The following is a 14,428-nucleotide window of genomic DNA, read 5'->3' on the forward strand; positions in this document are numbered from 1 at the left end:
CCCACGTATTGCTCATCTTATGATAGACTCCCAGAGCAGTATTTGTATTACAGGCGGAGGGAGTCCGAATTTTCAATGGGCTGGTGGGTACAGAGTGTAACACTACCTTCACAAAAACACCTTCCCGGCCTGTGGAAGAGTCCAGACTATAGTGTGTGGTGAATGTGTGGACTGAGGACCACATTGCTGCCGCACAAATATCCTTAATTGGACTCCCCTCTGTAAGGCAGAGGGAGTCGCATGCCCCTGGTCCAATGTGCCCCGAGTACCTTAGGGGGATCTTTTTCATCTACCCTGTAGCATTCAGAAATTCTAAGGATTATCAACCGAGATAAGGTTTGTTTTGAAACCTTGATACCCAATTTATGGCCTGTATATCCAATAAAAGGTTTATAATCTTGTCTCAATTTAGACATTTCGGATATATAGAAACTAATTGCACATTTTAGGTCAAGCCTATGTAGCCTCTCCTTTTTTTTCCAGGATGAGGAGAGGGATAGAAAGAAGGTAAAATTATCTTTTGAGTTACATTAAACTCAGACACAATTTTAGGTACCTTAAAGGACATGAGTCGATGGGCTTGAATGGAGCACACATTAAGGATTTGAGAACCAGGTTGCAATCCCAAAGTGGGACTTGGAAAGGGACTGGAGGAAAGACATTTGTCAATCCTTTCAAGAACTGTATAATCAGTGGAATCTTGAAGAAAGCGGCCTCTTCAGAGGAGCGCTTAAAAATAGATAGTGCCGCCAGATACCCTTTAATTGTGCCAACCTGGAGCCGCAGATTAGCCAGGTGTAACAAGAATGATAACATATTAAGTGTGCTGCTTGAAAAAGGGTCCACTTTCTTTTCCCTGCACCAGCTGCAGTATTTGTTCCAACGGCATCGGTACAGAGACTTCATTGCTGGCCTTGTGGCCGAAAGCAACATCTCCATTACGTCGTCCGGGAGGTCCCAATCCTTATATCTCAACTGCTCAGAAACCATGCATGAAGGTTGAGAGTCTTGACCTCTGGATTTAGAACCTGACCCTCCTCTCACTAGAGAAGGTCCTCTCTTTGTGGAAGACATATTGGATGGCAGATGTACATGGTACCACTACCTCCTGGCCCAATCTAAAGCAATTAGGAATATGGGTTTCCCAAACTTTCTCAGCCTCCCGATGACTTGAGGAATGATCGGGACTGAAGGAAACGCATACAGGAGTGGATACACCCAGTCCACTATGAACGTGTCCCCTAAAGCTCCTCTTGGGAGGAATTACCTGGGAGCAGTACAGTTTTCACTTCCGGTTGACACCGGTCACGAACAGATCCACTTGAGGGGTTCCCCAAAGGGCGAAGATCTCTTGAAGGACTTCCTGAGCTAGTTCCCACTCCTGGGAGACTGTGCTCTGCCTGCTGAGGGTGTCCACCGTTGTGTTCTCCTATTCGGCTAGGTGAACTGCTGATCGAGATATTCCTTCTTGAATTGCCCAGTATCAGATCTGCATTGCTTCTCTGCACAGGTGGAAGTGGCCCTACGCCTCTTCTTTTATTGAGGTAGTAGATGGCCACTGTCTTGTCCGTCATTATAAGGACATCCTTTCCCTGTACAGAGGGCAGAAAGGCCTTCAGGGCTAGTCTGATTGCCCTCAGCGCCAAAAGATTGATATTTAGTTTGGATTCCCATGGAGACCAACAACCGCTGATTGTCAGCGACACCCGTGAGTGAGGTGTCCATCACTACAATTATCTCCGGCCATGGTTGCCAAAAAGGTTCTCCCTTCAAAATGGTATCTCGGAAGGTCCACCACAGAAGATCTTGTGCTACTCTGCTTGGAACCTGAAGGAGGTCTGACATTTGACTGCAAATTGTGACCATTGAATCCCGAGAGCCCATTCGAGCAATCTCATTCTCAGACGAGCCTCAGGCACCAGGAAAATGCAGGATGCCATGAGGCCGAGCAACCTCATAAAATCGATGCCGTTAGACTCTGGACATTTTGAAATGTGTTGACTATCTGCAGAAGGTCTTGACCCCTCAGCTCGAGTGGCAAGGCTTTTCCCAAGGATGCGTCTAGGATAGCACCAATGAATTGGGGCCTTTGAGATGGTATCATATGGGACTTCTTGAAGTTGAGGGAGAAGCTCAGTCTGTGGAGGGAGTGGCAGGTTATGCAAAGATGTTGCAAGGCCTTCTCAGCAGAGCAAGCACTGGTCAGCCAATCATCTAGGTAGGTGTAGGTGTTAATCCCCCCCTATCCTGAAACTTGCTGCCACTACCACTGTCAACTTGGTGAAAAGCCATGGGGCGCAAGTCAGCCCAAAAGCAGAACTCAAAATTGATAATGAGAACCACCAACGGTGAACATTAGGTACTTTCTGTGCTTGTGATGGATTGGCATATGAAAGTATGCATCCTAAAGGTCCAATGATACCATCCAGCCCTGAAGCTGGAGGGCCTGAAGGATCTGAGAAAGTGTGACCATCTTGATCTTGTCCTTCCTGAGGAACTTGTTCAAGCCTTGAGTCCAAAATGGGTCTCAATCCTCTGTCCTTCGTGGGGATTAGGAAGTAGGGTGTACCAACCCTTGTTCCTCTACGCTACAGGTACTGGCTCTATTGCACCTTTCTCTAGCAGGGTTGAGCGGATCTGGAAGTCTGAAAGCGCTGTTCCTGAGTGGATGATCCCGATGTCTTTTTAGAAAGGGAAGGGAGTAACCCTAGACTACTGTTTCCAGTGCCCATTCACCTGAATTAATACCCTGTCATTCTTTCAGATGCTTTGAGAGACTGCCTCCCACCGGAGTCTTGTGGAGTACGGCCTCAGAGAGATTTTGAGGCCGCTGATGCAGCGGCTGAGGGTGCAGCCCCTGTCTGGGCGGTCTTAGCACCTCTTTCCCGTCCACCACAGGGGAAACCTTTCTGACTTCTATGATTCAACAGTCCTCTCCCTCTGTCAACTAAGGAGTAATAGCAAAAGGACCTGCCCCTCCAAGCTGTACCAGTGGGGGGATTAGGTAGCTGTCCGATTGCTGCGCCAAGGGATTTGGCTGCTGCTTTGGAGGTCTGCAGCTTCTCGAGGCTCTTGTCAGCCCTGCTGCCAAATAAATGAGTGCTATCAAAGGGCATGTTAAGAAGTCTGGATTGTACATCTGGTGAAAAACGTGACTTTCTCAACCAGGCAAATCAGCGTGTTATTGTGCTATCCGCCATAGCTCTGCTGATGCAGTCCACAGAGTTGAGACCAGTCGGTAGGGATTCGCACATTGCATCTTTCCCACCCTTGACAATATTAAAAAAGCTGTCTCCTTCTTCCCCCTCGGGGATGTGTTCAGCCGCCATTGCTATACAATCCCATAATGTGAAGGTGAACTTGGCCAGTGCACAAGCAGCATTTGCTGACTTAAGGGCCATACTCCCCAAAGAAAACCTTTCTGGCCTAAGCGTCTTAACCCTTGTCATCTCTGTCCAGGGGTGGTTGGGTATGCTTGTGGCCTGGATTTAGATGTGGCAGCCTGAACTACCAAGCTTTCAGCAGTTGCGCATTTTGTCAAATAGCACGTGTCACTGCTTGACGCACGGTACTTGCTGTTTGTTTCTTGTTCATAGCTGGAAGTAACTCAGGAGCCTCCCAGTTGGCATTAACTCTTTTTTGCAAAGTCACATTGAATGGTACAAGAGGGTCCTACTGGGGTCCCTTGTCTAAAATATCAGATTAACAAGCATCAGAAATTCTATTATTCTAGACATGAGTTGTCTATAAGAAACATCAGCGTGGTACGAGGGGTCTGGCTGGCCAAATTCTATCTCTGGGGATGTGTCCAAACCACTTGCAGATTGCAGGGGGTCACATAGGTCTCTTAATCTTGAATCCTCCGAAATGAAGGCCTCTGGAACATTGTGCGTCTCATACTGCAATCCAAATGGACGATCTTCATCTGAAGATTGCTCATTAGCCTCATAAATTGAGGAAAGAGATTCGAAAAGAAATCCTTCTTTGGCAGTGGTGTGTATATTTTCTTGCCGTCCGTCAAGGTTTTTGGAGTTGGCGTCGACAATGGTGTCAACGCCGAGGGCTTAGACGATTGTGGTGTCTAAGGTTTCTTATGATTCGAAATGGATTATTTCGGTGCTGATGGCGCCTTTTCCTTCGAGGGAACCTCCAAGGGTTCGAGGAGTTGTCTCCTGGACACCCGGGCCCCAGGTCGCACAAGTTTTGTCCTTTGCCTTTTTGTCGTGCTGGTCGACCCTGGCATGGCTCTCATCTTTCTTTGAGGGGGTCGAGGCTGCTTTCTCGAATACGTCAAGCATCTTGAGCTGAACTTCTCCCACTCTGGCCGATTTGGTCAGACATGAGACCCGTTCTGGGAGGAACTCGACAATGAAGACGGCGACCTGTGGCGCCTTTTCTTCGACTGCTGTGAAGACGAGTGGTGAGAGCCACTGCGTGATCGGGACCTTTTAGCCTTCTTCCGACGAGGAGAGTCATCTCTCGATTCATAGGATGGCCTTCTCGACGGGGTTGTCGAAGGGGATTCATGGGACCTACCTGCAGCCAGTTTGCCTTTTCGCTCTTTCAGGGCCTTTGCCGTCATAGATAGGCAAGACCCACACTTCGATGTAACTTGATAGGATCCCAGGCACAACAGACATACCCGACGGGGGTCCGTGATGGACATTTTCACCCCACCGTTGTGGCACTTCTTCAATCCCCATGTTGGAGTAGAGGAAGCTGACTATGATGCCATTTTATCGAATGATTAGCTTTGTGCAGGTGGAGCTTGAGATCTCTCCTAAGAACAAGTGAGTGAAGAACGGAGTCTGCAGGATATTGAGGACTTGGAAATTCCTTAGAAAAAATGGGTTCAGATCTCTAAAGCGCTCTCTCGGAATTGTTCAACTCCTAGTATTAAATATAAATTGTTGCATAATATCTAGAATGTTCCTCAACGTTCTGATTAATTACAAAAAGTGCCAAAAAGATGGCAACACATGTTTCGAGCCCAGCTTTTCATCAGGGCATCACGAAAACAACATCTAATGCCTAAATACATTATACAAATAACATGAATAAAAACACATTATTGAAATTTTTTTATAAATTCACATCACATAATCCCAAATATCAGAAAAAAGAATGTGTTGAAAGAAACAAGAAGAACAGACAAACACGGAAGGAAAATACATATATGAACCCAAATGAGAATTGAATGCATGATACAATTGTCAAATAAAAAATGAAAATAAAACTTTGTGTTTAAGAAATAATACATGTATATGCATTACTTGCTTGCATACTTAATCGCAAGGATGGGTATCCTAATGTGGCCAATGATGGGGTATTGTGACTAATAAAATGTGACCAATATGGCCAAGACCAAAACCATGCAGTGAATGCGACCAAAATGCAACACCCCAATAACGGTGTTTGTGCTTGTCAGAATATTAAACCCTCATTAAGTAATGATCGATCACAGAAGAAAAACTCCCACCACAAACGCTCAAACCAAAACATAACCGTCTTCATGTCTGTGTGTGAAAAAACCCTGCTTTCCCAGAAATAAATCTGGGATTCACTAATCCCTATACTTGCCAAAATGTCACTTAAACATATAATTGAATGCCACATTGTGTTTGTGGTTGGAGTTTTTCTATTTTGATTGATCATTACTATGGGATACTTGGGTTTATGTGATGTGAATTTATAACATTTCTTCAATAATGTTGATTTTTTTTGATTCATGTTATTTGTATAATGTATCTAGGCATTGGATGTTTTCGTGAGGCCCTGATGGAGAGCTAGGCTTGAACCACGTGTTGGCACTTTTTGTAATTAATCAGAACTTTGAGCAAAATTCTAGATGTTGTGCAACAATTGCTATTCAATACTAGGAGCTGAAAGATTCTGGGAGAGTGCTTTAGGGAGCTGAACCCCTGTTTTCTTCCACCTTTTTGGAACTCACTGCGACATCCCATTAGTTGTATTTTTGTAGCCACTAGCGCACCTTGGGTCCGTTTCCACACATTTGCTTTGGAAATACCTCGTTAAGTCCTCTAGGTGCCAACACACAACAAGGTTAGAAGTGGAGGAAGGAATTTCCTAAGTGTTGCAATATACACCTCGATAGCCACTAGGTTAGAGCTGCAGCAATCAACAGAAATACCAGAGGAGGCACAGTGAGACAAATCAGGGAATCTCTTTAAGAGGGTAACCCAGAGGGTTGATAGGCTTGTCCTGAGCCCAGTGACACAATCTGGTCCAGTTACTTTTGTACTGAGATGGAGTGGAGGCCCTTCTTGCTGCATCAATTTTCTTAATGTTTTCCGAGGACAAACCAAGATCCCTAAGGTTAATTGAAGTTCAGTAAATGAGGGAAGGGGTGAAAAACCCAGTTTTATTGCTGTTGGAGAAGGTCGTGGAACACCATAAGGGAAACCGAACATCCCTCCAAGCCTCAATCAGGTCAGGGAACCAGAAGCAAGCTGGCCACTGTGGAGATATCAGAATAAGGAGTTGAATGCTTGCACTTGGAGAGCCTCGCCATGACCTGGGAGAGAAGAATTGTTGGAAATGCATAAAGGGATAAAGCGTATCATCAGGGCATCACCCAAGGAGTTCTGGCCTACGCTGCCCCAGGAAGCACTTACTGTTGCTGGCCGTTATGATAAGCCCCAGTTGTGGATGGCCCCTTTGCTCAAAGATGGTCGCCAGAACGGAATGTCAGACTGTTCAGAAGTTCAGCTTCCTCGTTGAGCGCAGACAAAAGATGGGAAGCTTTTAGGAACATCTATTGCTTGGTGGCCCATTCCCATATTGTTACTGCCAGGCGGACCATGGAGTGGGATTGTGTTCTCCCTGCTTGCTCAGGGAGAACATGGGGGTCGAGCTGTCCATCTGAATGAGGACCTGCTGCCGTCTAAGCGCAGGGAGGAAGGTGTTCAGGGCGATTAATATCACTTGCAGTTAGAGCATGTTGTTGTGGAGAAGCCTCTCATGATGGAGCCAAAATACGAACACCTTGAGAAGTCCCAAGGTGGCTACTTAACCCTGCAGGGAAGAGTGCATAGTGACACCTTCTGATATGTCTTCTTCAAATGTATGCCCTGGGTCAAGCTACTGCACTCTTGCCCACGTTGCCAGGCCCTGAGAGAGAAGGTAGAATCAGGATGCAAACCAATTACCTCCACATGAATTGGGTCATGAGCTAATTGTAGCTGGAAATATCTCATGTTCAAGCAGGCAAGTGGAACACATAGCGAGCAGACAGCCATCAAACCAAGTAGTCTTTGGAACCACCAAGCCATGGACTCCCTCCTTTGGAAGTTAGCTAATGCCAGAGTGATCCTATGCTGCGATGGAAAAATCCTTGCTGCCAAGAGCCCCACATGGATCCAAGAAATGTGAGTCTCTGAGATGGAACCAGAGTGCACTTCTGAAAGTTGATTTAAAATCCAAGTCTAGACTGAAGTGTCCACCAGTAGGTGGGCCTCAGACGCTTGTAGAGCCAATGGGGCCCGTCCATCCAATCATACAGGGAGGAGTAAACGTGCACCCCTTGAGATGAAGAAAGCTGGCCCCCACATTCATAAGCTTGGTAAAAACCTTTGACGCCCAAATCAGTTCCAAGGGGGCACAGCCTGCATTGGAAATGCCCCCTGCCTATGTAAAACCTGGGTAACCCTCTGGTGGGGTTCCCTATATGGGAACATGTAGGCTTCCTTGAGGTACAAGAAAACACCAGGAGGTTGAGGGATACATTAGAATCACAAGCATACCCTCACATTAAGGTTGGAACCCTTGGTAATAACAAACAGGGCTTGTGAAACAGGCTTCCTTGAGGTAAACTGACCTTATCAGGAGCAGATGGGGACCTCTCTCAGCTGGGGGCGGGGGGAGGCTACCAGGGTGGAAGCCAGCGAAATTCCTATCCTAGAAGGGGGAGGTTGCAGTTGGAATGGCCCCAGTTCATGTTCCCTCTCCAAGTGCCTTTATGTGCTTGGGCAGTACAACTGTTAATCACTCCATACTCGGTATGAAGATACTGGAAAGTATTTCTTCTTATTTTATGCCAACCCATTCAGCATAGTTCCCGGCGTATCGCTGTGGAAAATGGAAACCCACCAGAGCTTGCAGAAAGACTGCTCGAGTTAAAGAATATCCACTGGGAAGAGACGCACTAGGCAGAGCAACGACTGCCACACGTGTCAGCAAGAACACTACTTGCCAGTGACCAACAAACGCAGCGAGAGAGCCCCTCTCTGGCGCAGCTCCCCGATACAGACGTATACAAACCACCCATGGCGCGGCTCTCTGTCCTCTACTTAGAACGCTCATATGCTTACCCGGGATTCCACCATTGCGCATCTCCCAGACACAAATGGGAACATTATTCAATGCATGCCTCCATTAACCCCGGTACACAAGTGCCAGATGGAAAGGGGGCAGGACTTCACCCCCTTTTAATGTATTATGATGCCTGTAAATACCTCCCAGGCTGGGAAGACAGGATAAGATTGGCCCAAGAAACCAGTTGGGGCGTACCAATGGGCAAAGGTGGGAGTAACAATGACAGGGACAGGAAAAGGAAAGTGTGGGTTGTTTGGGTGGGATCAGAGGTGTAAGAGCAAGAGACTAAAAGGGGGAATGACGGGGACAGGAGTGTGGAGGCAATGTTAAGAAAAGGTGAGGTGGTGGTTGGTGAGAGAAGTGGTACTGTGTTGCGAGTGTGCTTGTAAGGTAGGTAAGCAAGAGTAGAAGTGGAAATTAGGGAGTGTAAGGTGACCGAGGGTGTGAATGGAGGGAAAATGAGTAGGAGGAGGGCTGGAGTAGTAGTGGAGAGGGAAGAGTAGGAAAGGGGAGCATTGTAGTGGAGTGGAGTGGAGGAGGGACGGAGAGAGTAGCAGTGTTGTGGAGATTGGAGAGTAGCAGGTTTGATTGACATTAATATAGGTGGGCTGGGGAGAAATCCCTGTAGGAATTTAAAGGGATACAACAGGGGGACACGCATACATTTGAGCTGACCGGTATGATGGAACTCAATTCTCCCATGTCCACCACTTACACCACCTTTGTGACTTCTCATTCTCGATTTGGCTGCCTTTGCTCCATTCATTGGCCATCTCTGCCCAGCTTTCAGTTTTTCTAGTCCACATTTCTGAACCTACTATACCAAAAGACAACTTCTTATGCATTCCTCATTATCTCTAGCTCTGCGTTCCCTTCTGCTGTCCTTCCTCTCCCATACAGTTTACCTACCAATGTCATGTTCCTGTAGAAGCTTGTCCAACCGGGGCAGATACTGAACGATGAGCTGGCGCAGCACTCGCTGGTCAGTCTGAACTCCCATCAGAGTTGTGCTGAAGTAGGATGCAGGCACAAGGTCCTCGATAATGGCCGACATCATCCAGAAGGCATCCTCCTCCTCTAGGAAGAGCAGAAGGCAGGAAGCAACCTACGGACAACAAAAGACGGTGGGGGCAGTGAATCAGCACATTGGAAAATGCCCCATCCAACAGCCTGCTTTTTGAAGCAATTCCAAACCTACTTTGTCAACATAAGGAAAATATTAATGGAGCAGGAAATTCTTGTTTAATAAAGTTATTTTATATAATAAAGATTGAAGACAACGGTCAACCAGAGGATAACATATTGAACATTGTGTAATAGATCTGTTGCTATATACAATTTTCTTTTCAACTCCAATGTATCTTTAAATCTGAAGGAATAGACACCCTATGTCCACATGTCATTTTGCTTGCTCATGGGAAAAATGCTATTCCCACCCCCTCCAGGGAATTCGCACCATTTCGAGTGTTTAAAGAGTGAAAGCAATTGTAGTGTGTTCAAAATAAGAACATGCTCGAGCCTAACCATAAAGAAAGATTCACCCAAGATGGCCGTGCTACTATCTGACGCGATCACATCATCGCGCACACAGCGACACACGTACACAGCGTGATGACATCATTGCATAGATAAACAAATAGGTGGCCATTTTTATCGCAGATCAGCGTTTCAAGTATTCAAGGACAATTGTTAATGTTAAAGGACATTGGTACGGCGCACTATCACCACTGGAATGGTCCCCTGGCGCTCTGGTGGATCTGAAAAGGAAAGGGGGTGGGCCGAGTTAGTGGGACCGAGCGGGAAACGTGCAAGAGAGCGGTGATGTGCTGTTGGCAGCTTCAGTTTGGTTAGCACTGTTCACTGAGCTTAGGTGTGCTTTACGGTTGGTAGCCACCGTGTTCTGTTGTGCGAGGCTATGTGTGATTTGTTTTGTTGTTGCAGTGTAGTGGAGTTTGTGTGGTTTGCTGTGTTTTAGGGGTGTGATTGTGTTTGGTAAGAGTCTGAGAGGAGTATGCAGAAGGGTGAGATTGTTATTGGGTTGGTTATTGTTTGTTTGTTTATTTATTTCTAATGCGCACCAAATGCAGAGGTATCAGGGCGCAGCAATAAGAAGGTGCAAAGCTTACAAAGTTTCAAAATAGATAACAATATAACATGGTAAATATACAGGTAGGGTTAAATACAAGGCAGGGTGTAGATATAAGCGTTCAGATATAATAAAATTCCAATACAGTTCAGTTCCAATAATAATGTACAGTAATTTACAGTGATGGGCAGCGTAGTGTGGGCAGTTGTCTCAATTCAAGCTGGCCTTCAGTCAGGTTGAGATGGGTGATATAACTCTTTCTAAAGTGTCGATAGGGTTGGTCAGCTCTCTGCTCATGGGGCAAGGAGTTCCAGAGTTTGGCAGCCTTCACGGGAAAACTGTTACCGCAATCTTGGTAAGTTTGAATCTTGGTACCACAAGACAATTCATGTTAATAACTCTGGTGGGCCTGTTGGAAGTTCTTCTCATCAGTTTGTCAGTTAAATAATGGGGACAGCATTGTTTAATGCTTTATGTGTCAAGGAGGCGATTTTTAGCTGCATCTTGTTTTGGGTGGACAGCCATTTATATTGACGTCTAGTCGAGGTCATGTGCGCTCTTTTGTTAATGCCTAGTACAGCTCTAAGAGCGTTGTTTTGTAGTATTTGTAGTCTCTGGATGCTAGCTTTGTTGGCAGCACTATAGAGATAGATCTTATTCACCAGCGCCAGGTCCTTGCCATGATCCCCTGAAAGAGGGGGGAGAATCTGTGTATCATCTGCATAGTTAATGTAGGCGATACCCAGAAGGTCCAGATCGTCGAACAAAGGTTTGGTGAATATATTGTATAGCGTTGGAGACACGCATGAGCCCTGAGGTACCCCGCACACAATCGGGGTGGGGTCAGCTGCTGCCAATGGGGAGAACACTCTCATAGTTCTATCACTGAGGAATGATTCTATCCATTTGACAGCATCTGTAGAGAAATGGGCTGCTGAGTCAAGGTGCTTGCAGAGGACCTTGCAATCCACCAAGTCGAATGCAGCTGAGAGATCAAGTAATAAGAGCAATGCTGTCTGCCCTCTATCTCTCAGCTCATCAATTTGGGTTTTCAGATCTATCAATGCAGTTTCTGTCCCGTGTAACGGGCGGAAACCTGATTGTCTAACGCCTAGGAGCTTGTGATGCTCAAGGTATTTTTGAATCTGCGTATAAGCCACTTTGTCCAAAATTTTAAGTAGAAATTGTACCGTTTTGATCGGGCGGTAGTTTGTGGCAATAAGTGGATCTAAGGTTAGCTTCTTTAGAAGTGGGAAAATCCAAGATTGTTTAAGGTTGGCTGGGATGGTACCAGAGGAGAATGAAGCGTTGATCAGTTTGGAGATAAATGGAGAAAGGTCTCTGGCAGTATCTTTTATAATATGTGCTGGGCAGATATCTTCTTTGCAGTTGGATGATGATTTTTTCTACCTCTAAAAAAGATGTTTTAGTGAAGCGGAATCTATTGAGCTGATCAATAGTCACGTCACTAGGAGAGAGAGTTGGCAGGCTGTGGTAGGTTCAGAGCGTCTTTCTTTATTTTTATTTTATTTTAGAGAGTGTTTATTTTGTTGGTTAGTGCTTGTTGAATATCTGAGCACCAGTTCTTATTTTTGTTGCATATGTCCGGTATAGGGATCAGGGACTCCAATTCGTTAAGTATGGTAAATAATTCTTTCATACTTGAGTTGGATTTGGCAATGCGTTCATTGTAAGAATTTCGTTTTGCCAGACAGATTTCGTTTTTATAGTGCGTTGAGGTAGTAGTTAGCTTCTTTTCGTTCTCACTAGAGAGGCATAGTCTCCAGGCGGTTTCACATAGTCTCCAGGCGGTTATTGGCCTCGCAATCTAGATGTCATACATGATAATTTCTAAATTCTTTCTTGATGTGGCATGTGAATATCTCCACATTTTTTTCTAGATGCGACACTGGCTAATATTCACAATCATGTCTAGATGTGACGCAAGCTGGTATTCACAATTATATCTAAATGTGGCACTGGCTAACATTCACAGTCCTTTCTAGATGTGATGCAAGCTAATATTTACACTGATATCTAAACACAGTACAGTTAGGGTACAGGTCATCTAGATGTGAGATGGCTAGGCAATACAGTTGACAGCTTAGTGGATATACATAGGTTGACTGTTCACAAAAGGAGTCGTACATCATGTAGGCCTAGTGGGTGGTGGGGACGCTAAGGTAGGAGAGAGGTTGGTGGGGCGTAGTGCTTGCTGAACGCCCTTTTCCCATCACACCCTACTTTGTCAGTCGCTGCTGGTTGACGGCTACCTGCTTCCCCTGCTGACACCGGCAGACACCATCTGGAGCTACTTGTGTAGGTACTGCCTGTTGCGTTGGGGCCCTTAGCCGAGGGCTGCCCGGAAAAGGTTGCACTGGAAGAGCCTTTGAGATACAGCTCTTCCAGTCACAGGTGTGGTGCGGACCAATGAGAATGAAATGGGCAAAGAGATACCCAACTGCTCAAGCCAATTGCAAGGCGGAGGGTGGGGAGAGGAAGCGAGTCAGAAACCAACAAAGGACTGCATCACAGGGAATGCACAGCATAGATGCACACTAGCTCAGAAAACAGGGTGGCAGTCCACTAAAAACACAAAATAAACCCCACAGAAAAGCACAAATCAAGCAGAAAACAATTGCAAAACCATGCAATTCCCTCCACAAAAGCGCCTGAAGAAAGGCTAAAAACGGATTGAAATCAATGTTACAGACAGTAAATACAAGGTAAGCCATGATCCTTTCAGATTGTGAACTCCGAACTTAGAAGTTGCAATGATTCCCTAGTCTAAAGTTAATAAGTACTACTGAGGTACCTGTTACAATAAATAATTTTCAGGTAGACCAACTGCTAGGCAGAAACCTGTGCAGTTCCCTCTGGGACCACTGTAAAAGATTTAAGACTACAGGTGTTTGGCAGTAAACCCACTTGGTAGCAGTCTGTACCAGACAGATTCACTTGGTAGCTGTGGCTGAGCAGTCAGACTTCCCTCAAGAAGAGTTAGGCAGTATACAGAGTATTCACAATAGGTCAAAAGAACACAGTAGAACAAGTAAACACTGACCAGGGCTTGGTGTAAAAGAGATATAATTATTTATTTAAAACCACATCTAATAAAACACACTGGCACTAATATCAAGCAGTTCAAAAACACGGTCACTAAAAGATATACACTCCCTTAAAAGAATATTAGACAAGTCTTAAGTAAAGCCCCACTTATTTTCAGACAGCAGTGAGCGCTTAACGCAGATGGCACTCTAATAATTCGGTTTAAAAGGGAGAGAAAGGCAGAGCATAAATTGAAACAGATCCCAACACTTTCAAAAGAACACAGCAAGAGAGGAAGGCAGAATCAAACCGTGAAATTAGAGTTCAGAAAGCCGGATCCACTTTAAGAGGATCAGAACGAAATGTGTCCAAGGTCACACGGTTGAAAAGTGCACAAAAGTCTCGAAAAGGTTCAGAAAGAAGTTGGACCAAAAGAAAGGGACCAGTTAGAGGGTCAAGGTGGCCAGCCCAGTCCAGAAGGTTAAGGGATTATTATTACCTTGTAGCAATCTTTAGAAAGGGAGGCCTGGCGGATACAGTACCTTAAAGTGGTGCGAATACTCCAGCGGGGGCAGTTGTTCCTGGCAGCGGGTGCAAGTCGGTGATTCGTCCGGAGGAAGAGAGGATCTCGTCGGGGAGGAAAGCAGGAGTCCGTTGCACTGCCAGGGAAGAAACCAGCCGCTGAGTTCTCAGTTAAAAGGAGCGGTCCTTTTGTTTGCGGTCCAGTGGTAAATGGCTATCCGGTTCCCAGGGTGCTTGGCACGGGCAATTCGACCACAAGACGTCCTGGGATGCGAGAAAAAGAAGGTAAACTGGTTGTGCCCACCATTCAGGGGGAAGAAGACTCTCCAGCCGGGAGATCTTCTCTGTCGTTGGGAAGTGGTGAGTCAGTTCCGCAGGGCTCCACCGGTGGTGTCGTCGTAGCAGGTCGGCTCAGCTTCTCCCTCGTCGGATTTTCAG

General features: G+C 45.9%; 1 protein-coding gene across 18 annotated transcripts in view; it reads right to left on the reverse strand.

Annotated features, from left to right (window-relative positions):
* The window catches only part of SGSM3 (small G protein signaling modulator 3), a 685,370-nt gene that overhangs the window by 215,962 nt on the left and 454,980 nt on the right, over positions 1-14,428 (reverse strand). For all 18 annotated transcript variants that reach the window (XM_069652912.1, XM_069652902.1, XM_069652903.1 and 15 more), the window contains one exon: positions 9,244-9,439. In XM_069652912.1, coding sequence (XP_069509013.1) covers positions 9,244-9,439 — 196 coding nt within the window. The remainder of the gene's footprint in view (positions 1-9,243; positions 9,440-14,428) is intronic.

The sequence above is a fragment of the Ambystoma mexicanum genome, chromosome 3q (genome assembly GCF_040938575.1).
Source record: "Ambystoma mexicanum isolate Mex_15411 chromosome 3q, UKY_AmexF1_1, whole genome shotgun sequence".
NCBI classification, from domain to species: domain Eukaryota; kingdom Metazoa; phylum Chordata; class Amphibia; order Caudata; family Ambystomatidae; genus Ambystoma; species Ambystoma mexicanum.